General features: G+C 30.7%; 1 protein-coding gene across 2 annotated transcripts; it reads left to right on the forward strand.

Moving 5' to 3' along the window:
• Positions 1–1,852: 1,852 nt before the first annotated feature.
• On the forward strand, positions 1,853–24,752 carry LOC120255494 (beta-glucosidase 22-like). 2 transcript variants are annotated; one of them, XM_039263311.1, is made up of 13 exons: positions 1,853–2,010; positions 2,135–2,198; positions 2,291–2,349; positions 2,731–2,806; positions 2,947–3,018; positions 3,109–3,196; positions 4,511–4,769; positions 6,585–6,825; positions 7,391–7,419; positions 7,515–7,617; positions 7,721–7,811; positions 23,652–23,876; positions 24,501–24,752. In XM_039263311.1, the coding sequence occupies exons 1-13, from the start codon at positions 1,873–1,875 to the stop codon at positions 24,661–24,663; spliced, it is 1,608 nt and encodes a 535-aa protein (XP_039119245.1). In that variant the 5' UTR covers positions 1,853–1,872; the 3' UTR covers positions 24,664–24,752. The 2 variants fall into 2 exon arrangements, with proteins under 2 accessions (XP_039119245.1, XP_039119247.1); XM_039263313.1 differs by lacking the exons at positions 23,652–23,876; positions 24,501–24,752 and adding an exon at positions 8,510–8,881.
• The last annotated feature ends 1,903 nt before the right edge of the window (positions 24,753–26,655 follow it).

Here is a 26,655-nt window from a genome sequence, read left to right on the forward strand (position 1 = left end):
AACGGAGGGTGTAAAATTTGCAGCGTAAAAATATTTTTATAAAAAAATTATTTAATAAAAACAAGTAATAATACATAAATAAACCTTCCTATTAAAGCATCTGGTCAATACCATCATTATATATATATACATGCTATCACACCCACCGGCAAGTGTGGATCTAATGTCAGGGCAGTGAGACAAGTGGTCCACTAAGCATCTGGTCAACATTTATTATTATTTTAAAAGAAATAAATTTTAAAATGTCTTTTTCTTTTGACAGACGCAAGATCATTAACTTTTTTTTTTTTAATTAACCTACCATCAAATCACTTCCCTTTGGTTCGATCGATGGCATAATGAACTTTTACTTAAAGATCTTTGGCCATCTCTCTTTTCTCAATGCACTTCTCCTTAGATAACTATCAGATAATTTTTTCAACATCTAAGTAATCCCGAGATTTTATTTTCCTCAGCATCAACTAATATGTTATCTTCATTCCTGATTGTTCTCTTAATCAGGATGACACTCCTTTCTGGGCTCTAGAAAAAAGTGAAATTCACAGTCAAATCATTTTACAAATTTCTTATTGATGGTGGATTGCACAGCTCGCATTATCTTTATTTCTGGAAAATCCGTTGCTCTAGCAAAATTACTCTCTTCTGCTGGTTAGCTAGGGAAAACAAAATCCTTACTCTTGCAAATCTTTTCAAGAAAGGGTGTATCACTCACAACTCCTCATATACCTGTGTCCTTTGTCATAATGTTTCAGAGAAACTAAATCATCTTTTCCACAACTGTAAATTCTCTAAACGTATTTGGGCTTTTTTCACTCAAGCCTTAGACATTAATTCTTTCCCACAAACAATTCCTTTACTTTGGACCACCTGGTTACCATCTCTTACCTCTCAGCTCCGAATCCTCTGCGACCTCATCTCCCGAGCAGTCTTGTGGAATATCTGGATTGAACGAAATACTTGTGTTTTTCAATTGAATGTTTTACCGTATTATAACATTATCTTTAAAACTGCTAATATGCTTCTTTCTTGGTTTTCAACAGCTGTTGATAGTCATCAGCAATCACTCAATGAAGCTTCTCAGAAAATTAAACGCTCACTCAACTTCCTTAGCACTAGAGACTCAAATCCAACTGGTGACTCCGACCCCGGTGCTGCTCAAGAGTAGGTGATCCTACCGTTTGACTAAGCAGGCCTGAGATGCCAGACAGTGTCTTCCGTCTACTTAGTTTCTTCTTCTTGATTATCCTTTTTCTTTCTGTTGCTTTTTTTGTTTCTCCTCGCCTCTGGTGATAGAAGACTCTATCTTTGTACTGTCGCTCTTTATTTTCAATAAATTTGTAGTTTATTGACATTTATTTCAAAAAAAAAAATCAAATCACATATATAATTTCTTTCCCATATTGTTGCACATTAGCTAAACTTTTTTTTAGTACTTATAATTAGCCTAATTACATTTTTTCTTTCCTAATGGGTTTGATACAGGGATAAACCCAATTTTTCACAACCAAACGTTTAAAAAACTCTCTACAAAAATTTTACCTATTTAAATAAGTAAATAAAGAAATAAATTTATTACTTATTTCAAAAATATTAATTTTAATAAATTCATAGAGACGTGCACATGTGTGGAAGTACTGCTTTAACATATTTGTGCTCTTATTCCGCATGAGTTGATGTTCAAACTTATCTATTTGACAAAATATGAACATTTTATATAAGAGATCCAGTGCCAACAAACGAAGAGCTCGGTGACTTTAATAAGCATTTATTATTATTTCAAAAAAAACATCAAATATCTAAAAGTTATAAATGGAGGGTAGGGATGCCTCCGTTGGAGAAAGAGAATCAGAGATGCAAGGAAAGGGACCATTAATGGCTTCAATACTACTTTCACTTTTTCTCATATCCTTGCATTTGTGGCTGTGCTCTGCCCAATGCTCACCTCCCAACTACACCAGGAATGACTTCCCTTCAGACTTTGCCTTTGGAGCAGGAACATCAGCTTATCAGGTCTTCTTCTTCTTCTTCTTTAATTATTTATTTATTTATTTTGGTAGATTGATTCAGAGATGAGATTGATGGGTCTAAAAAAAGTCGTTGTTTGAGTGCATCATCTGTGCATGTGAATGTATAGGTTGAAGGAGCAGCAGCTGAAGATGGAAGGAGCCCAAGCATTTGGGACACTCATACTCATGCAGGTCATTCTTATTAAATTTCATTTTTAGTTGTCTTGTTTTACCTTCAATACAAGCACAGCCTAAAAGATTTTAGAGATTTAAAAATGTTTCAGGGAAGATGGCAGACAAGAGTACTGGAGATATTGCTTCAGATCAATACCATAAATATAAGGTAGTAGAAAAATCATCAATCTACAAACTTGCAATTATTTATTTATTTATTTATTTTAATAAATATGAATAAATCATAAAATTGAAACAGCAATTAACAAAGATTGGGTTGTTAGTGGCAGTAATTCAGATTTTGAGGAGAGAGATCTCGATGAGAGTTTGAACTCTCTATACAGACTTAATAATCCAAAATGAGGGTGTGTGAAGTATTAACTCTATACATATTTTTTTAAATCCGCTTAATCTTAAAAAAAAATAGTTATTGAATTAAAAAAGAATAAAAATATCAATTTTCTTATTGTTGAGCTAAGTTGGTACTCACATTGGTATATATTAAAAAAAAAAAAAATTTGTAATTTATTATATATGTTTGTTAATGTAGGAAGATGTGAAGCTTATGAGTGATCTTGGATTGGAAGTGTATAAGTTCTCCATCTCCTGGTCAAGACTTATCCCAAGTATGATGAATTAAAAATTTTCACAATATTTTTTATGTATTTTTTGCAGAAATATTTATCCATATTCACAAACATCCCTCTTCATTTTTTTTTTTTTTAATTTATAATTTCTCTATTGATTTTTGTCTATGATTTGTTAGATGGTAGAGGTGAAATTAATCCGAAAGGACTGGAATACTATAACAATCTTATCAATGAACTTCTTGGAAAAGGTTTATTTCATTTACAAATGTCCAAGCTTGGTATTTTTTTTTATTATTTTTTTAACTTCAATATTTTTTTTATTTTGTTTGGTTGAATAGGAATTCAGCCACATGTTACTCTATATCATCTGGATCTTCCTCAAGCGCTGGAAGATGAATACAATGGCTGGTTGAGCCCCAGAATAATGTAACTCTTTAAAACTCTTAGTTTCTGCTAATTATTTTCCTTTGAAATTAAACTTTAATTTGTTAGTGGATAATTAGTATTATTTTGTTTTATAAATAAACCCTTAACAATAAAATTCTTAGGCGTAAGTATACTTTTGGTCACTTATTTTATTTATTTTATATTCTATTTATTTAGATATGAGAATTAAATTGATTTTTTTTAGGTATAATCACCAAAATAGTCCCTGTACTTTTCTCTCTCTTCTCTTTTAGTCCCTCTACTCAGAAAAAAGGCACATTTCTAAAAGTAGAGGGACTGGTTGGGAGCATTTTTAACTAAGTGCGCACATTTTCAAAAGTAGAGGGACTAGTCGGGAGCATTTCTGAGTAGATGGACCAAAAGAGAAGAGAGAGAAAAATAGAGAGACCAACTAGGGTATTATACCTTTTTTTTATGAAGACCAAAACCATATAAAGAGTAATATTTTTCATAGTTCTAAGGTTAAAATTGAACTAAAGAGGAATATTTTTCATTAAAATTTTATCAATTTGTTCAGTATAACATTTCAATTGTGAGCAAAAACAAAGATAATAATAAACTCTTACTAATTCATTTATTATTTCTTCTCATACCATTGCCAATTACTAAGCTTTTTCGATTGAATGTAATCAATCGAAAAAAACACACACACATCCATTTGCATACCCAATAAAAAGTATGTTAATATGCCCTTATAAAAACTAAATTAATTGTATGTCCTTAACGCTTTATTTGCTTGCACACCAAAAAAATATTTATTGCTTGTCTTTTATCTTTCTTTTCATATATTTTTTTTTTCTTCTAAAAACATTGATTAGTTTAGTTTCCTCCTAAGTTGACTTCGAGTCATAAAAATAAAAATATAAAATAAAATAAAAGTAATTTGTAAAAGTAAATAAATAAATATGATTATTTTTACAACAGCATATATATAAAAAATCTCAAAAAATTAATGGTGGTTGGTGTCACGGCCTTCCCGATCGCACCAGCGGTGAGTTGGCCTAAATAGTAGAGGTTGGCATCACTTAATCAAGTGGTTTTACGATCGAATTTTTGTATGTATAAAACACACGAGCTGAGAGATGTTTATTCTCTTATAAAGCTTTTAGTATTTTGCCTAAAATTAGTTTAGAGCTCTAGCTGTTAAGCCATCATTGGTTTAAAAAATTAAAAGAAAACATGAGAAAAAAAAACCTAAAGGAAGTTTATTTACATAATATTTTCAAAAATAAAAATAAAAAACACGCTGCTTTTCTTCTTGTTGTATAATCAATCACTTTCTTTGTTTGTCAGGGATGATTTCACAGCATATGCGGATGTGTGCTTCAGAGAATTTGGAGATAGAGTATCTCATTGGACAACCATGGCTGAAGTTAACATCATGTCATTAGGATCATATGATAATGGAGATTTTCCACCTTCGAGATGTTCATATCCATTTGGAGTCACCAACTGCACTGCAGGAAATTCCAGCACTGAGCCATACATTGCCACTCACAATGCATTGCTTACTCATGCTTCAATTTTTCATTTATACAAAACAAAATACCAGGTATAAATGCATTCCAATCCAATTCCAAATTATTTCTTTCTTTTTTAAAAAAAAATTTTGATTTATTGTAGCTAAGGGTGTGCTTGTTGGAATAACTAGCTTGAAAGAACAATTTATATATATATATATATATTTGACATAATGTGAATAAACCACATCAGGAATGTGCACAAATATGGCCATAATCTCTCAATGCACCGTGTCTTTACTTTACGGGAATTAAAATTTGAACCAATTTTTTCAATTGAACATAACTTGCACAAAGCATCCAATGCTAACAGACCAAAAGATTATTAGATGAATTCGTACCATTAATTTATCCACCTTGATGTATATTAGAGTTGTCGACTTTTAACTTTTCAAATGAATTTTGTAATTGAGTTATATATGCCATTTATATTATGAAAAATACATAATACATATAAATACCCTTTGGAAAGATTCTTAAATTTGGTTGTTTCATTTGATATTTAATTAGTACTTTTATTTATATAAAACTTAATTAACTAGGGTAATGCCATGTGAGTGAACCTCTAGTAGTGCAAAAATACGTGTCACAAAAGTGTGCAAGGTAGTAAGGACTTGAAATCTTACTCTTATAGTATTATTCATCGGAGTTACTCATGCATTGTTCATTGCGAGCCTAATATTATAAAGTATTATTTATTCACTGTATATTGAGTCTTAGTGTGAGTTTATGTGGGAGGAGTTATATTTTCTACCTCTCTAAAATTGTATAGTAAGAAAAATTTACTATTATAATATTATGGTCCCTGATATATTATTTTGGGCATATGTAACAGATATTCATTGTCCTTCATATTATCTCATCCATGTGGGTAAAATCATTAATTAAGAGTTTGTTAAGCCATTATAATTACTGATACATTTTTGCATATGTTTGTCTCTTTGACGGTGCTTGTCATCTAAAAAAATTAATTCCATGTTAATTTCCCAACAAATAAAAAGGAAAAGGTCATGAGAAAAGAAAGTTATCAAATTAGAGAAGATTGCTACGTTACCCTACATACATATATTTTGATTAACAATCACCGCTACCCAATACCTAAAAATTACAGTCCACATATGTAGGATGAAATTACTTAGATAATGAAAAGTTTGAAATGGCATCACGGAGCATCTAATGATCATAATCTAATTACATTTAGCTGTTATGGGATAATTGTTGCTGGATAAAAATAATTTCAATATACAAACTTGTCTCTATTAATTTAATGCCTAGTAATTATAGTACACATAGGATGAGAATTCTTAAAAATGACATTTGGCATAGCATCTAATGATTACCATTTATTTTATTTAGGTGCCAAGTGTTTATGCAAACTAAACATGTTAATTTTGACTCGATTCAACCTTGAGCTTAAGTTAAAAGGATAACAATCAGACTTATATACTCATTTTAATTTTCTAAATTAACTGATGTGATGTGAGACTATTAATTATTTTAACATTAAAAATATGGTAATTATTGTATTACATATTGATCAATAGTTCTTGTATGAAAGCTTTACACATTTGATGGTAAAAGTTAAATCATGTTTTAATAGACGCTATTTGCAAAAATAGTGTGCAAAGTTTACTATTAATTACTGCATTACTACACAATCAGATATTGTTAAGCTGTATACTGTAAATTATTATTAGATATTGTGCGGAATGGAAGGTGGCCATTAAATGCAAATGTAATTCTTATGAAATCTCTCTAAATTTAAAATCTAAAGATGTCTTTAGAGGACGTGTGCTCATATATATATATATATATATATATATATAATATGCATAAAATTTTATTAGTTTTCATGGCATTTTAGGATTTTGGATCCATTGGTGTTTGGGGACTATCCAAAGACAATGAAGAAAATAGTGGGATCAAGGCTACCAGTTTTCACCAAATCTCAATCAGAGTATTTGAAAGGATCATTTGATTTCATTGGTTTGAATCACTATACTTCACTCTTTGTTGTTGATAATTCTGCTGAGGCCCTCGCAATGCCCATTAGAGACTACAATGCTGACATGCTTGCTACACTCATAGGTTTCCCTCCACATCTCTATATAATTTTTTTAATGATTCTTTTCTTTTTTATTTTTTCAAACATATGCTTTAATACCAATGTTTTATCAATAATTTTTTTAATTGTTGAGCGAGATTGAGTTAAGTTAAGAAAAATCCATATATTGCTATTTTTTTCATTGTATTGTCGGGATGGAAATAGAGGCGAGCTATTTAACTAAATTTAGCACATAAAGTCAAATAGATTTATTTTAAGAAACCAAATTTGATTAGACTTTGTTTGAAACAAAATCTCATTTATAGCTTAAATTTTCTTTTTATACTAAACAACAAAAATTATCTAACCATTTTTAATACAATAATACTATATATTTTTAAATATTTTTATATGTTTCGACCTATTTAGTTATACTCAATTAAGAGAAACTTTGCTTTTATATCTTAAAAACCAAGAGCTTGATTCCAAAGTTAAAAATTTTGAGCCAAGTTCAAGCTGCGCATGAATAGCTAGCTTGATTGATGAATTAGGAGTCTTAAATAATAAGCATTGTATTGAATTGTATTTCTTATTTATTTATTTTGGCAGTGTGGAAGAATGAAACACCAAGCGACAAGGTGAGAATGATGGATTTTGCTTGTTTCATACCATGAGTTATATATATATATATATATTTATATTTAAAATAGACTAAAATTAAGCTTGAAACCAGTACATTCCATCATCAACTCCATATCGTCCATATGGGCTGAGAAAACTGCTGGAATATTTCAAGCAAAAATACAAAAACCCTCCCATTTATATTCAAGAAAATGGTAAAGCGCTATTTCTTTTGTTAATCCATATGAAAATTAATTCTCTGACTTTATGGGTAAATTTTATGATGAGGACTAAGCTCTTGTGAATTATCATTTTTAGGTTGTGGACTTGGCATGGAAGACACAATGAATGACACTTACAGGATTGATTATTTGAATGGTTACATTGGAAGCACCTTGGAAGCTATCAGGTTTTTTTTTTCATTTTTTCTTTTAATTATATATATATATATATATGATTACATAACCTCATATATGGAAGGAAACTGCTTCTATAAACCATATAAAATGTGAAGTAATTAACATATCTTTGAACAAATTATACATTTTTTTATACCCTTATACAAAATTGTTCTTTGTTTATAAGCATGCTCTTATATAGTTGGAAATTCACTTAAAAATTTCGTAACATTATATAGTAATGTGTGTTTTTTTAAAAAAAAAAAAATATTTTTTCAAAATGATTGAAAGGTGAAAATTAAATGATTGTGTAGTTTTTTTTTATAAAAACTTTTGATGACTGTTTTAAGGAAGACCATATAAGCAAATATCATTTTCATATGAATTTATAAGGTATTTTATTTTTGTGTAGGGCATAAAAAAAGTCTTGAAAAATATTTCTAAAAATTTTAAGTTGATTTTATATAATACTGCAGAGCAAAATCATCATGAAATTTATTAGTTGCCGAAGAATAACTTAAATTTGATAATAAACTATTAATAACAATCTGTGAGAATAACGGTAAATAATAGGACATAAACATATATACTTTTTTTCCACATATAATTTTGTAATTTTTTTAACCAATAATAAATAGCTTAAATGAAGATAACTCTACTAGAAAATTATTATTGGTGGAAAATCAAGTTATGATATTTTTTATTGCAGAAATGGAGTAAATGTAAGAGGATACTTTATGTGGTCATTGATGGATGTTTTTGAGTACTTGAGTGGATATCAATCAAGATTTGGGCTATATTTTGTGGATTTTGATGATAAAGAACTCAAAAGAATTCCCAAATTATCAGCACACTGGTACTCAAATTTTCTAAAAGTGAAAAACATCAAGAAAATGCAGGGTGTTCATAGTGTTGCTCTTGATCTTGAGTCAAAGTGAGCTATTTTATTTTGAATATTGATCTTTATTCTCATGGTTTAATTTTACTTAGTACAAGGACTGAATTGAAAATGTCTGTTATTTATATGCATAAGTACCGGTTTGCAATTATTTTTGGTTTTCTGAAATAATTAATTGATTTAATGTAAGAACTTACTTTGGTGGCATGTTGTAATGTGCATCTATATTATTATTATTATTATTATTATTATTATTATTATTATTATAAAAGAATATAAATGATAATACTATAGATGCATGGTGGGATGTGTTGGGTAGGGAATCAGGGATGATTTACTCATCCTTAATGATTTTTTTTTAATTTATAATTAAAAAGGTTTACATACATATATAATTGTTATGTTTATCTAAATTAATAAGTAATAAATTACAAGATTAGCGTAAAAGTTTTAAAATTTTGGTTTTTAAACAAATCCAAATTTTTAAAACAATATACGACGAGAGAAAAATAAAATTTTAAAGCCGTCAAAACATCCTTTAGAAAACTTGTTCAAAGTTGAAATCTTACAGGTTATTATTATTATTATTGTTGTTGTTGTTGTTGTTGTTAGTGCAACCGCATTATTTTTGGCATGATTTGATACATAGTCAAGGTGACATGGCAATCTTTGTGACTTGGCAAAGAGTCTTGGCTTGCAAGGCAAAATATCTTGAAGATCTTGGTGGAATTATTCTTGGAAATATGTTACAATTTGAAGACAAGATCATATCGAGACCATATTTATGTGATTTGATTGAAGACTAAGGCATTTGGATTGAGCATAAAAAAATGTTTTTAGTTTAGTAGAAGTCTTACGAAAAATACTTCTTGAGTAAGTTAGCGTTTTTTTGTATTTTTCTGTTTGGATTAAAGCTTTTATGTAGAAGCGAACTTGTAAAAATAGGCTAAAAAGCGACTTTTTTTCATAAAAGTTTGGACATGACTAGCTTTTGAAAAAAAGCAGTTTTTTCGACTTTCTGACACTGTCAAAAAGCCCAATCTAAACAACGTTTTTGAAACCCGGAAGTGCTTAACTTATAAAAAGCACTACGGGTTTTCTAAAGCCCGATCAAACAAGGCCTAAATATGGTGGAGCTAATTGAAGAAATACCTATCGATGGTATGATTTGAAGAATCCTTGATGAGAATGATTGAAGATCATTAGCTGAGAGATTTGATGACCAAACTTGGGTGAATTGAAGATCGAGTTTGGAAAATCTTTCGAAGACCAAACTTGGAAGGTTGAAGACTAAGTTTGTGAAGTTTCATGAAGACGCATCAAAAGATCGTCGCCCCTGCGAGTGGATTGCGTGATGAGGAAGCGAGGGAGGTAGGGCTAATTCTGCCGTGATCGGGATCGGGAGATTTGGCTACATCGACTCGAAATAAGCATGACCAGGAGATTGATGGGTCTTGAGGTCGGCCGCAGCGTAACCGGGAACTCGGTCAGTCGTGATCGGGAGCCAGTGTTGCGAACTTATGTTACTGACGGGGAGTTGCAGTGACTAATTCGGAAGGTTTTTAAATTAGTAGCCGCGGAGATTCTAAAAGAGGTATGTGCTATGTGGGATATTGAGGCGTCTATATAAGCTACCTTCCTCTGAGATTATGGGTGTGACTCGTGGAGGAGAGTGTGTGAGCACTAGACAATTTAGAGAGGATAATGATCTTTATTGTTGAGAGAGTGAGTGACAAGTGTTTGTACTCATGTATTTTCACCTATACTAGTGGATTGTTTATCTCCGGGCTTGGCCCCCTAGACGTAGACAAGTGGACGCCGAACTGAGTTACCAATCTTGTGTATCTCTTTTTTGCTTGGTTTGTGTGATTGTTCTTTGAGTGTTTTGAGTGTTCACTAAACCACGAACCAAACACCGAAACTAACAATTATTATTATTATTATTATTATTATTATATGGATATTGCAAGGTTCGTTATTATTTAAAAAAATAATTGTTGATTATTTATATTTTTAACTGATTGTCGGTTTTGTGACTATAAGTAAAGACAAATTTATAGTAATAATCCTTCTGGACCTTGTAATGGAAATCTTCAATTAGAAATAAGAGTGGATGAGAGATAACAAATTAAAATAAAAAATTAAAATACAAAAATTAATTTTATTAATAGACAAAATAAGAAATATATCGATCTTACTACAATTAATAAGACTAGGGCCCTAATTATTTGTTTTTTAAAAAATTCTCTATTTCACTGCTTTAATAGTGTGTATGGTTTGAGAAATCTTGTCAAATTCCCAAACATTTTACTATTTTCATAGGTATTTTATAAACTCATGTGACAAGTACTATATTTGGTGGACATTAATTTAACATAGTTTGTATAATGTTATATAATGTTATATTCCTATCTTTGTTGGAAAGTGTACATATATTTTTATTTTAAAAAAATATCTTTCCCATATATTTTGACATATTTTCCTCTTGATTAAATGCATATATTGATATATTTTAGTTTTATGTTCAAATTTTGTAAATGGATTTGGTGACAAGGTGTTAGATTAAAGGTTAGTATGACGATATTGATAGAATTTGGTAGGCTTAGGCCCAATGCTAAAACTAGGCATTCAATATCTAACAATAATATACAACTAAATTAAACGTGTTTGATTCACGGAATAAAAATAAGAATAACAGTGGTAATAGAAACTAATAATAATAAGAAGAAAAAAAACTATGTTTGATTAAAAAAATAATTCATTAAAAATAAGAGAAAAAGATAAAACAAAATTACTTTTGTGCCTCGGTGCAAATAGATTGCATCCATGGTTAAAATAAGTTTTTTAAAATATTTTGAACATCATTATTATTTGAAGTATTATTAAATATTTTAAATTAAATATTTCACTTCATTTACTATTAATTTTAATTATTATAATTAAATATTTAAGCTAATAACTTTTTAAATGAATAAATAAATAACAAGGAATAATGAAATGTTTTTCATTTGCAGAATGATTTGAATATCATTATTTCCATTTATTATTATTGCTAAATAAACTAGATAAATATATTAATAATATATTAATTAAACATGTAAATTAATTATATTAATTTAAATACTAATTAAATATAAAGAAAAGGTAATAATTTTAATTATGGGGAATAGGGATTTCCACGGTGGGATCATTCATAGATACTATTGGAGACTCCAATAGTATCTATCCCTTCCATCTAAATATAAATTTTTTTTTTTGAAAAAAATAAATAAACCATATTTATTAAAAAAAAACAATACAGAAAACCTTCATATAACTAAAAAGATAAAAGACGAGAAACAATGAACCACTATATGTGATACATCAACCAAAATAATAGATAAAAACTAAAACAAGACAAGGAAGCATAACTCCCTCTTCCCCTTCCAACTATTGTTTCACTATTTTGATCTCTAGTATGGAGAATAGTCTCATATCAGAAATGGAAGAAATTATGTTTTAGCTACTTATATATCCCTTCTCACTTGCCCTCTTAAGTTAATGTTTTGAACTTGTATTAGGTTAGGTTTACTAACATAAGATTTCCAGCTTATTAATTGACTTGCCCCAAGCAGTCAACACCCATTCAAATTCTCTTTTATTCTCAGTTTTTCCCTTGGATGACATTTTTCTCAGTTCTTACCCAGAGATGTTGTGCCACTCTCTGACCTCAACTGGAATGACACTGACAAATCTTTAGTTCTAGCAGTGTGTTTAACAGTCAAATTACACAAATTGAATACTTTAATGTTTGATGAGACAACCTTATCTTCATCTCCAATGCTATTTGTCAATAGATTTTCTAAGAGGGAATAATGAAAATAAAATCCTTAGAATATTTACTTAGGGATTTGATGTGCGTTAATGAAAATATGCACAAGTCATGAGTTAAGATTTTTTTTTTTTATAAATATTCTACGTATGAGATCGGATATAAAAAAATACAAAAAAAAAATTATTGGTCTTTCAAGCGCGCCTCACACATTAGTTATGAATTTTTTTTTTTAGTAATTTTTCCATTTCCATTTTTAGTCTCATCTTTCATTTAATTTTTAAAACAAAAAAAAGAATGAACATTATCTTCAACTCCGATGTCACTAGATTTTGAAAGGTATGGTACATTGATATGAATTAAAATGGTCCTTCAAGGACAATCAAGACTACTATATTTGCTGAGTCACTTGCTGTCTTATTATACTCCAACAAATGTTTTATTTCCATTTTCTAAACTCACCTTGCACTTTATGGTTTTAATTAAAAGAGAACAAAGAAAAAAAAAGGCTCACATTTTGCTAGTCAGCCTGTAACATCAGCTTTCTCTTTTTCTTTTGTCATTATCAAAGAGCCTTGCCTGTCCTTTAATAAAGAAACGCTCTTGTCTTTTCATTTGCCACTGACAGCTTCTACAAACTTTTCGGTGAAAAAAATAGGAGTAAATTATCTAAAATTATTTCTAGAAGAACAAATATGCAACAGTGCATAGGAAATAAAAAAAAAATATAAGTTTCTAAATATCAAAATTTTATTTTAGCTCATAAACAATGCTTTTTATTTATATATAAATTCATAAAAATATATTATGTGTTTTACTATACCAACCAGTACGTTATCATGCTAGATTGAATTGTCAAAACCAACAAAATCAACAACAGTTTTGCATGTGTCAAAGACTAAAATAAATTAATTTATGTAATTCAAAATTTCAAATTAATTTTTTATATATTAAACTTAAAATAAATAATTTTTGAAAATATTTTAGAAACAGGTGATTTAATAAAAAAATAAAATGTTGAAAAACACGGAAGTGCAATTAACTCGCTGCTGATCATATTGTTTTGGCATCTTGGCACTTGTCAGTGCTTGGATCAGTGCATGAGTGATTCTATTTGGCTTCCGGAATTGGTTGCGAAAAAAAAAACTTATTTATATGTATATATCTTATTTAATTTAATTCATAAACGAGGATAAAATTTTAAGTTTTGAAAAAGACATAAAGGTCCAATAATATTAACTGTATTATAAAATAATATTAGTATGAAAATTTTAATATTTAAATTTAAAATTTATTAAGCACAGTAGTTATAACCAGTTCTTAGTATAGGTGTGATTTATACTACAAACATTGTATCATGAGATGAGAGTGTATAGTCAATTGTTTAATCACTTTATATACTTATTTCATTTGTAGGAAAAAAAAAAAGCAAAAGTCCTTAACTATGCTTGTGTTTATTTTAATCTTAATTCAATTACCGGCGGAACAAGTTGTTATGCACACAAAGATGGAATCTACATCTTAAAAAAACCAGTCTAATAGTGAGGGTTAGCCCCACACTTATATGCACATGAATACTCCTTTAATTAGTCAATATGGAACTAAAATATCAAATACACAAGTACTTGGCTAATTATAATTTGTCTCTTTTGTCCACCCAAGATAATAGATCCAATTTTTCACAACAAAACACTTTATAAACCCTTTAAATAAATTATAATTATCTAAATAAGTAAATTTATTATGTATTTTTAAAAATTTTAAAAAATTATAAATTTTAAAACATCTAATTTCTTACTGGAAATGAATAAAAAGTCCCCCTCAAATTTGGTTATTTAAAAAAAACCTATAAGTTTTAATATTCACATCAAGTTCCTTGTTTTTATGAATTTCTTTTTAATCTTTTTATAGCAAACAGAGTGAAGTTTGGAGTGTTTTGATGAAAATGCCCTCTAGTAATTCGTTTTCCTATTTATAATTGCAAATTTTCATATACAAGACAAGTTTTCATATTAGTATCCTCTATTTTTGTTTAATATTTTTATCTCCAGATTAAGATGTAATATTTCCGTGTACAAAAGTGATTAAAATGATGGTTATCCGTACACCTTTTTAAAAATCGGGCAAGGCTTAATGGAATTTTTCGCCAACATTGAAGGATAATTTTGAAATTATTTTTAAAAAAGCTAACATAGTGAGGTGTGAGCATGGGTTGTCGGACACTGGGCCCCAGCCATGTGGCGGTCGGGCATGCCCGATGAGCCGGGTGTATGAAGACTGCGGTGTCGAGCCCGGTGACCCGTCGGGTTCAACCATGAGCACGGTTGACTTCGGCGGGTCAACGAGTCATAAAGTTAAGAAATTTAGGGCTTTCAACTCAAGCTTCCCCTGGTTTCTTTGTGAAATTTCAAGTTTCAACCTTCAAAAGACTCCAGTCCTCCTCCATGGCTCCATCTAGGCACTCTCTCTTGATCAACTCCATCAAACTCCGATGATGCTCCGGTGACTCCACCAACCTCGTGCTTGCTCTGGTAAGAGATTTATAATCTTGTACCATGCTTTGAGAGATTCATCTAGATTATATTATGAGTTTTGAGAGATTTTTGAATGATTTGTAATCTTGTACCATGCTTAGAAAATCTTGTAATCCTTGTTTTGTTGTTTTAGATCTCCTTACTCTTAGATTTCTTGGAAGATGCTTGCGCAGTCGGGTGGTCACAACTCATAAAAGTGTTGCTTTCAGGTTTGTTAGATTAAGATAACTAATGATTTTTAAAGGATCAGTGAGATGCACTACATGACAATAATGTAGTTAGATATTGAATTATCCTATGAATAAATGCATGATACATGATGAGGATTATCTGTATGTATTGCACGGGAATTACTAATTAGAAAGGTCGTATGATACATTCATCCTATCTATTTTACAGAAAAAATTAATCTTTAACTAAAGTGCCATATTTCTTGCGGTGATTTGCCCGTGTGACAGTAATCGTCTCCGTGCAAATATTAAACTTTCTTATGTGATTGCATAGAGATTATAAAGTGAGAATTGCCTTTTGGTATATTGATTATTTTTCTATAATTTGGCTTCACCTCACATTTATAAGATATCATCTTTGTAGGTTCTAGAAAGGGGTGAACATCTAAAAAGAGGCTTTTGTTACTCTAATTTTGCTCACGACATATGGTAAGTTTTTCATTGTTCATTTTTGTTTTAAAAATTTATGGAGTACATCATGTGCCATATTTGAGATTACATATTTCATAAACATGTATCACAATAGAGATCACACTATAAATTGACAACATATATTGGTTGATTTTTGTTATGTGTGGGATCAGAGGCCGGCAATACACAATCTTCTAGTTGTTCAAGTGGCAATGTTTTGTTTGAAGACTGATCCTGCTTGGGACCATTTTTAATGTGTCTAATAATGCACAAGGAAAATAGATTTTCTCATGCCTTTATTGTGGATCAAAATATCAAGGTGGTGGAATTAATAGAATAAAGTATCACCTAGCTTGCATTCGGAAATATTGAGGCTTGCAGTTCTCGATGATGTTCGCATAGACAAATGGCGGGGTTTCTTACTTCATCAAAACAAAAGGAGAAAGATTTGTTGATAATGCATATTAGAAGAATGATGATTGAGACAATTCTAAAAGTCAAATTTTTGTGTTTGAAAAGTTTCCAGACTCGAGACATCTGTAACCTAGTAATGGAGGAAAGCTAAAGCTATGCACTTGGTTTCTTGATGGTAGAATTTTTCCACGTAAATTTTACAAATATTAATGCTGAAAAATAGAGTAAATTTTATAAAAACTATTCTGAGAACAAACACGTTTTTATTTTAACTCATAAACCTTGTAATTTTTGTTTATTTTTACTATTTTTCATCATTTTATTTCATTTAGGCCAAATATTCAAAACAAACAAATTCATTACACTTTTAATAAATGGATTACTAGTTATATACCATCATATTATATAGATATAATAAAATTCTAGCTTTGCTTTTGTTTTACTGATCAATTTCATAGTAGTGGTAATTGTTAGTTACTATTATAAGTTCTTTAATATAAGGTAAATAATTTAGATGCTAGATGAAGATGATAATAATAATAATATAAAATCTAAGTTTTTTTTTCCCTTTGATATCTTTTTCTTTTCTGTTGATCTACCATGATATTACATCATGTATTTTCTCTTTCCATATGTTGTACATAAGCTCAATTTTCATAATATTTTTACTAAACTAATTATGACTTTTCCCCTTTGAGGGTTTCACAAGGTAATAAACCCATTTTTAAAAATAAATTTAGTTATTACTTATTTAAATTTAATTAACCGTTTAAGAACCCTCATGCATGCTATTTAAATGAATAGGTTTTATTACTTATTATTTTATAAATTGGCTGCAACCACATGACAATTGCAGGAGGACCATTACAGGTCCTCATCATCTGTATTCAAGCATGACCATATTGAGGGCAGAAAAAAAGCCTGCAATGGAGATTAAGAATCAGAGGAGCAGGTAACAGCAGACTGAACGTGTGAGATGCGCTGATGGTACCACAACTTTCTCACTTTTTCTCACTATCACCTCAAAGTTGGAAGGTTGACCCTGCTTCTGCTCCTGCCCAACTTCCTTCTTCTAGTTTGTATTTGGTGGTAGATTGGTTCTAGGAGATGGTGATGAGTTCTATTGGTTGTTTGCAGTGCAACGTGTCGTAGCGGGTTGGAAGGGCAGCAGCTGAGATCGGGAAGGAGTCCAGAGCATGTGGACCTCACTCACTCCATTACCAAGGTCACAGCCTGCCAACGATTTCATCTGCGTTTGTTTGTTGTTTCTGCTAGCTAAAACACAGCCTAAAGAGTTTTGAAAAGTAGAAATGTTTCAGGGAAGATGGCAGACATAGCTGTGGAATCTTGCTGCAGGTCAATACTTATACCAATCTAAAGTGCCCAAAATATCATACTATTCGCTGGGTACATGTGTTTTCTTCGCTTCCTTTCATCTTGTGGCGGCAATATATCGCACGCCCTCACTCTGCTGTATATGTTATGTACGGGAGGACTCTGGAAAGCTCGCATGGTGATACTGGATTGGAAGCTTGTCGCGTCTCGTCTCTTGGTCCAGGCTTGCTCCCAAGTATGATGAATTAAAATGTTCGCTATCTCTAATCTCACTTCTTGCTGAAAGCCTTTGTTATTTTTCATTACTCTATCTGTACCATAATAATGATTTGCACTGAATATTCTGGAAGGGTGGAGGCTATTGAACTCTAAAGAGTTGAATTACAATGACAATCTCATCAATGTGATTCGAAAGGTTTGTTTACCGCTTGCATGTATCAAACTCCGAATTTGTAATCTTATTCAATAGGTTTTAATTTACGTGTTTAAATTTTAGTGTTTTTATTTTGGTTGAATTAAATAGGAACTTCAGCCGCGTAATGCCGCGCATCTGTCTGGATCTTCCTCAAATTACTTGAAGATGGACCTGCAAGGGCTGGATGAGCTAAAAATGGTGTAATTCATCGGAAAGCTCTACTTTTATTAATTACTTTCTTCTTGGACCGAACATTTGAGACTAGTATTACAGTTCCATAAAACTTTGTTGCATTAATTACTTCCTAAATAAAACATTTCGAAGTATGTAATTCAGGATGCTAGTTTATAATCTACTCTCTTCTGAAATAAAACATTTAACCTGTTACTAGGTTAATTAGGTATCACTTTGTTATATAATAAATTTTAGCATAGTAAAATTCTAGAGTGTGTTCCCTTCACTACTTCGTTACAGGATCTCATACTTATTTTTATTGAAATTAAATCTGTTTTAACAATAATAATTTGATCAAATATACAATTTACACCTCAATACTCCTGAGATAATAAAAATAAAATTATTTACAACTAAAATTTTATAATTTATGATTTACAAAATATGTTTTAATATAATTGGTTTACCAGTGTATTAGCTTTTATTAAGGTTGTGTTTCTAATATTGAAAATTTTAAACTATTTCAGTTCTCATTAAATTGTACAAATTAATTTAATTAATAATAATATCGTACAATTGAAAGTAATCACTGCACTACAGACATAATATTATAGGTATATAATGATTCCTTATAGTGCATATTAATAAATTATTAACTTCGCATAATTTTGATTATAATAATAATAAAATATTGTTGAAAATTATTATGTGTGAGACCTCAGGTTTGGGGATTTGGGAATACCCATTGAGATACCGCCAAGGATATAATGGTCACTGAGATCAAAAGTGCATTTGCACTTCAATTTTTATCAATCTTTGTAGCAAAATAACGGCTTACATAGCGTCAACACCAACACACCCATTTAACATATTTGGTTGTTATATGACCGCGCATGTAGGTACTGTGGCCAGTTTCTGAACTCATAAATCTGCTTAGAAAAATCCTGCGTCCTTCAATGACGTAGAGGGAGTGAAACTACTTATTTCTCTTATAGGGACGACGCTCACGCTTGCACATAAGCAGTCAGTAACGCTCCACGTGTATAGTGTCGTGAACATTACTGAAAATAGTGTACTGTCGTGAAATATTCGAACCCGCTTGTCTTCTTGCACTCTACGCCATGTCGTATCGGCTGTTCGATGCGTTGACGTTCCCGGAAAATTTCATTTTGAGCAAAACATGTAGATAATAATATTGTGCTTAATTCATTCGATCATTTCTCCACGTTACAAAACATTTGAATTGAATGAGCTCAATATGCAAAAAGCAATCATTATGCTGGTACTTTATTAGAAGTAAGTTAATTGTTTAAAATTCTCATTAAATGCTATTCGTTACTTATATAACATCTTTTATTTTGCAAAATATTAATCTTGTTGTCAGTTTATCTTCTTTTCTCCACTCTCCCAAAATGAAATGACTTTGTTGTTCGTTTTCTTGCATAAAATTTTCGTCAACTTTTAAATTACAACCAATAAAATATAAAACCAAATAAGAATTGAGTTGCAAGAATAAATACTTAAATATAGTCTAGGGTATATATGTGCCATAGAAAACCTTTATATAAACATATGCCAAAAATACCGATTAAAAGATTTCTGTCATAATAGTCCTGGCACTGCCTAAGATTGATTTAGAGCACTCACTCCTCCGAGGAGGCTTGGTTGATCAAATACCTAAAATGAAAAGAAAAATTTTCCTATTTGTTAATATAATCACCAATAATATTTTCATTGAGACAAACAAACACATGCAGATGCTTTGAGTATGTGTTTTCAGAGAGTGTGAGATAGAGTGTCTCTATTGGACAACCATAGTTGAAGTAAACGCTTCATCAGGTCAATGGGAGTCCTATGATAATGGATTTCTTCCACCTCAAAGATGTCAGCATCCATTTGGAGTCACGACTGCACTGTAGGAAAGTCTACCACCACTGAACCATACATTGCCACTCACAATGCGGCGCTTGCTCATGCTTGGTATATGCATTCCGAACCCAAAATCCAAATTCTATGTTTTATATATTTTAGAGTTATCTTTGATTTGGTCCAGTTAATGCTGTGTGTGTTGCAACTTTATTTGGTCATCTCGTTCTGTCGGTTTATGTGCTCGCTTCCTCTTCTTTCTTTAACATAAATCTTACGCTACACCAAATGCATTGCATCAAACCAATAGATATGAGCCAAATGACAATACAAATAAATCTGTACCATTGATTTATCATTTCAATAGTGAGGTGTATACTAAAAATTTTTCTATTTTAAACTTTGTCAAAATATGTTAATCTTGAGAAGTGGTTTTGTCCATCTTGAGGAAAATTTCTTTTCTTTTCTATTCTTTGGGTATGAATATATAATTTTCTTATGCGTTGCTTATCCACATCTTTCTTCCTGCAACTAAACAGTGAAAAATTATTTCAAGAACAAATTGTTTACAAGCTTTTCAACATGGTTGGATAGGCTTGAATGTCTACACATTCTGGTATTCTCCATTCTCCAACTCCAAAGCTGATGTTCAAGCAACAAAAAGAGCAAGAGATTTCATGTTTGGGTGGTAAGTGTTTATATACCATTCATATTATGTAAAACACATGGTACATATATACCCTTGTGGGGAATTTTTTTAATTTGGTATTTTAATTTGATATCTAGCACTGTTAATTTACATAAACCCAAATCAACTTGGTTAATTTTTTTTTTTTTTAGTAAATCAACTGGGTTAATTCCATATCAGTTTCCGAACCCATAAAAAAAAATTATAGACAAAGGATAAAAAAATAGCTCTCAAATTATAAAAGATTCTTTCATTAACCAACTCATATATACTATGTAGCAGTCACCTTTGTCTCATGCGTACCTAGTAGTTATAATTCAAATTAGATGAGAATACTTGAAAAAGGGGTTGATGCAAACTAGATATATTATTTTAGCTCAATTCAACTCACCAGCTTAAGATACTAAGATGAAAATCCAGCCTTCATTAATTATTTATATCCAAATTTATCAAATTCACTGACATAGTACTATTAGTTACTTTAGCACTAAAAAGAGGTAATTACTATGCTACAAAGAGATAATTCTGGTTTAAAGCTTTACCCTACTTATATATATATGATATGTACAAAATTTGATGAGTTGGCATGGCATTTTAGGATTATAGATCCATTGGTGTTTGGTGACTATCCAAAGACAATGAAGAAGATAGTGGGATCAAGGCTCCCAGTTTTCAGCAAATCTGAATCAGAGTATTTGAAAGGCTCATTTGATTTCCTTGGTGTGAATCACTATACTTAGTCTTTGTTGTTGATAACTCTCCTGAGGCCCTTGCAATGCCCATTAGAGACTATAATAATGACATGCTTGTTCTTATCACAGGTTTCCCTCCACTTATTTGTCTGCTTTTTTCTTTTAATGGTTCTTTTTCTTTTTTATTTTTGCAAAAATATGCTTTAATTTTTTTTTTGAAAAAAATATATAATAAGTTTTGTATTGAATTGTATTATTTATTTATTTATTTTACAGGGTCAAGGAATGAAACACCATCAAGTGGCCAGGTGAGTTTGATGGATTTTGCTGTTTTTCATATTATGAGTTAAAGTAATATTTTAAATTGACTAAAATTAAGTTTCAAAACAGTTCATTCCAACATCAACTCCAAATGATCCAGATGGACTGAGAAAATTGCTGGAATATTTCAAACAAAAATACAGAAACCCTCCCATTTATATCCAAGAAAATGGTAAGACATTGTCCCTTTTATTAATCCAAAGGAAAATCAATTTTCTGAATTTATTGGTAAATCTTATGATCAGGACTTAGCTCTTGTGAATTATCATATTTAGGTTATGGACTTGGATTAAAAGACACAATCAATGACACTGGCAGGATTAATTATTTGAATGGCTACATTGGAAGTACTTTGGAAGCAATCAGGTTTTCATTTTTTTTAAAGTATTTTATGCAACCTCACATATGAAAAATAGAGGAAATTGCTAGAATAACCCTGTAAAAATAGGTAGTTACTAATATATCCTCATGCAAATCATATATCTTTTTTATATATCCCTGCAAATTTTGGCTTATATGGACGCGCTTATACAGTTAGAACTCACCTTAAACTTTAATGAAATTATACCCTCATGGGATTAATTTTTTGAAAAGTCACCCAACTTTGTCTTATTTTCAATTTAGTCATTCAACTTCAAAACATACCTAGCTGATCACTCAAAGAACAAAAACTTTACGGTAGTCACTGAGACTTTCCCATGCCCGAAAGAGTCTCACGCGGGCTACGCTTTTAAATGTCGAAGTCGAGCTAATGTCCATATCATCGCTTACATGCCTTATCCATGTCGATTAAGTCGCCGAGTTGGCAAAACAACCCCGACACCTCAACCTTTTTGGTCTCCTCTTCTCTCGATTCTTCTTCTATTGCCCCAATGAAGATAATGATGATGAAGTTCTATTCTCCGTATCTTTCTTCCATTTCTTCATCGCTCGACCTCATCCTCACCCCTAGCAACTGATCCCGCTCAGATGAGATGGTACGAGTATTCTCTTTGGATGATGTTTTCTATAGAAGCCTAGTTCGCCGGATTGGCATCACCTACGACTCACCCAAAGATTCAGTCGCGGGCAAAGCGAGAGGGCTTACCCCTCGCCATTGTCGCCGCATCGATCTAGTCATTGGAATGAGGATGAAGATGGTAGAGAAACTTTGATTACCGGCCTCGTAAATCTCCGAACAATGACAAGAAGAAGTAGAGGGTAGAGAAGAAGAAGAAGAAGGAAGAAGAAGAAAAAGGTCGATGCGTCGATTGTTTTTGTCGACTAACAACTTAATTTGATGATGACAAGCCACATAAAAGCTTGATGATGTGGACATCGAGCCGACTCACCGCCACGTGAGGTTATTGGGCAACTCGAAAAATCTCAGATCAGTTCAAAGTTGATAGTTTTTTGAATTCGAGTGATCACTGATATATTTTGAAATTGGATGACTAAAGTGAAAATAAAGCAAAGTTGGGTGATTTTTCAAGAAATTAATATCCTACGACCCTCATGTGCTTTTTCCTGCTTTTACAAGATGATAAGAGTGGAGATTAAATTTACTTGACTGTTGCTTAGGATAGCATATAAGCAAATATTATCTTTATAGAGTATGAACAATATTGAAAAATACTACTTAAGTTTTTAATATGATTTCACATAACATGTGAGTACAATATCTTTATCGTAAATTTTAATTTGATTATCAACAATATATGGGCAGTATGCATAATGATTTTCAGTTCAAATCGTTATATAAGCGAAAAACATATGTTGGGAAAGGTTCACCCCTCAGTAGGTCTCCCAATATCTCACATAAAGACCATGAAGAAAAATTATAATATGATCGATTGATTGCTATGGTAAAGAATATTGTAAAATTTGATGACAAAGAATAAATGTTAATATATATTTGTTGTAGAACACACAGATATATATATATATTCTCTTGTTCTCATATAACTTTGAAATGCTTTCTTTCTTTTTCTTTCTCTATTTAACCAAGAACACATGCCTTAAATTAAGATTACTCTTCCAAAAAATTATGACTGGGAAAAGGTTAAGATTTGTTTTGTTGCAGGAATGGAGCAAATGTGAGAGGATATTTTGTGTGGTCATTTATTGATGTTTTTGAGTTCTTAACTGGATATCAATCAAGATTTGGATTCTATTTTGTGGATTTTGATGAGAAGGAGCTCAAAAGAATTCCTAAATTATCAGCACATTGGTACTCAAACTTCCTCAAAGGAAAAAACATCAAGGAATTTCAAGGAGCTCATAGTGTTGTTCTTGATCTTGATTCAAAGTGAGTTATCCCATTTTCAAGATTGATCCTTGTTTTCATGGTTTAATTTTACTTACCACAAGGACTGAATTGAGAATGTTATATATATTAAGTATATTGAGTTGTTTGAACAGTAAGCATGATGACGGATAAAGTTTTACGCATGATCGTGTATTCGGCCGATTTATTTTTAGTCATCGTGTTTCAATTGTCATTAGATATTAATCTGCTTTTCACGGTTAGTCACTCGGATTTTTCTAGCCAATTTAGATGACGCTGCCCGAAAAACGCCACATCACTCTTTTTAAGCGAGTGAGTCGGCCAGCTCTCTCCAGCCTAGGATTAGAATATATATATATATATATAAAAAGAGTGACACTGGGATTTCGGCCTACACGCCCATCTAAATTTCTGACGAAAACCCCAAGTGACCAACCCGATGAAAACAAATTAATATCTAATGACAAAAAGAAACAAATCGAAACATAAACGACTAAAATCAAATCAGCCTTTATAACACGTAATTACATGAAAAATTTACCCGCATGATGACAGGAGTTGTTTATTGAGTTCTTTTTATAACTTTTTTTCCAAGATGCATATTGATTATTTATTTTCTTCATCATGATCCATTCAACAACTAAGCTTCCAATTATATGCAACCTGGCATGATGAAAGACTAAGCAAGAGCCCGGGGAAGCGGAGGATCCCTGGCAAAAACATGAACCTAATGAAGGATATTGAGAAAGTCGATAATGTAGAATTATTGTTACTTATTAAAGATAATTACCTTAAAATTAAAAATTGATTCCATCACTTTTTTCTTTGTAGTAATTTTATATCTAGTGTATTTTTTGTGTAATCATGTAAATATAAATATAGGATGTATCTTATATTTTGGTAAGTTATTGAACTAGTGGATTTTTTAAATTTAGACTATTGAGACATATTTTAATTTGGTTTAGATCTCCTTGGAGTTGTTAAGCAGGAGTTTTGTTATTGCTTCATGAGCTTTATCTGTTTATCATTGGACATAATGTCACTGAATTTGTGTTTGCTTGATGCTCACTTTTTAATATTTCTGAGAACTGGCCATCTTTTGATGGATACTAATTAGTTGTTTACAAGTCCAAATTAAAAGAAATCTTTTTTATTAAAGTTTCAGAAGTATTGTTAAAATTGAGAGTGGGATTTTCCTGTCAAGATGCAAGAATGACTTCAAGATCTCTGACTGCAGAGTATATATACTTGTGAGTTTTAGCAGTGTGTGTTTAATAGATCAGATTATAGGAATGAATGTTTTAATGGTCAATGATACAACCTTATCCTCATCTCCATTGTATCTAGATTTTATAAGAGAGTTGTGAAAAAGGCCCTTAGAATATTCCAGTATGGATTTGGCTTGTCTTAATGCAACTCTCTTGTTTGGCTTGGTTCCATCTCATATAGTGGTCCATAGGCTCACAACTTACCAAGTGGATATATATATATATATATATATGTATTTTTATTTGTTTGCTTTTCTAAGAAGATGTACATCTCTTTAGAAAACAAAGAGATAAGGAGAAAAAAAAAAAGTTTTTGTTTTCTTGTGCTGTGGTCATTTGATATCTGATCTTGATGAAATTTCAGTCTTATAATCCTCTCAACAAGTTGTATATACAACTATTGATTCCAGTTTTTAAATATATTATTTATGAATAAAATCTCTCCAAACCCACTTCATTTGAAGTTCCAGTTTTTCTTCTGTACATCTATTTGTGTAATGATACTGGTTCTATTATTGTTTGCGTGTGTTAAATTAAATAGGACTTTGTGTTCCTATTATTTTCACATTGAAGATTAATTTCAGTATTTTTTTTTTTATAATGTAGATAAACCACCGCATAAATCCACGTTATTTATAACTCAACCATGTATTGAGAGAGTCAAACTTTTGATCTCCTGTATGAAAGTCAATTACTTTAACTATTTATAATTATAACAGTGGCTTCACTACCTTATTCACAATGTTTGTTTGTTCTTTTTTTTTTTATATAAATTTTATTGTTAACTATTAAGATTATTACTTGCTTGATTTATTAGGTCTTCATCAATCAGTGTAACTACATAGGAAAAAAAAATAAATCATAGTTGTTCATTAAGTCTTCTCGTGTGCTTTCTCAAGGTCTCCCACGCTAGCTGTTGAATTTCTTCCTTTGTGTGTCGCTTGTTGTCAAATTCCATCATTGTCTAAGAATTTGACAATAAAACAAAAAGAACTATATCTTCATCACTAGATTTTGAAAGTGGTTATAAATGAAAGGCTCTTTAATAACATTAGAAGTGGTGGAGATTTGTCTTTGCATCTCTATCACTTTTGGGATTTGCCTGGTAATAAATGAAAAGGCTCTTTAATAACATTAAAAGTGGTGAAGATTTGTCTTTGCATCTCTATCACACTTGGGATTTGCCTTCCGCAACACTACAACATTAGGTGTGGAATTTCTTTCTTGATGAGTCACTTGTTGTCTAATTTCAACTCTTAACAATGGTTTCAATTTCCATTTTTTAAAGTTTTTTTTACTAATGTGAGTAAATCACTTGTTAAAAACAGACACAAATAAAGAGCTAAGTTTTATAACACTTGTGTTTTCCACATGTGTAAGTTATGATTAAAAATCGTCTTCTCAGTAGGACATATATTTTATGTAGAAATCGATTCAATGCTAATAGACCAAATAGTCATTAGTTAATGTTATTTGTCTTATAGGGTCTGAAATTAAAAAAAAACATATAAACAAATTTTTTTTATTGGAAT

The sequence above is a fragment of the Dioscorea cayenensis genome, unplaced genomic scaffold, assembly GCF_009730915.1.
Source record: "Dioscorea cayenensis subsp. rotundata cultivar TDr96_F1 unplaced genomic scaffold, TDr96_F1_v2_PseudoChromosome.rev07_lg8_w22 25.fasta BLBR01001032.1, whole genome shotgun sequence".
Lineage (NCBI taxonomy): Eukaryota > Viridiplantae > Streptophyta > Magnoliopsida > Dioscoreales > Dioscoreaceae > Dioscorea > Dioscorea cayenensis.

Excerpts from the sequence above, each read along its gene's own strand:
- LOC120255494 (XM_039263311.1), top strand. The coding sequence starts at position 1,873 with ATGGCTTCAATACTACTTTCACTTTTTCTCATATCCTTGCATTTGTGG. Across the intron at positions 2,011-2,134 it reads CAGGAACATCAGCTTATCAG|GTTGAAGGAGCAGCAGCTGA; the intron begins GTCTTCTTCTTC and ends GTGAATGTATAG. Across the intron at positions 7,618-7,720 it reads CATTTATATTCAAGAAAATG|GTTGTGGACTTGGCATGGAA; the intron begins GTAAAGCGCTAT and ends TATCATTTTTAG.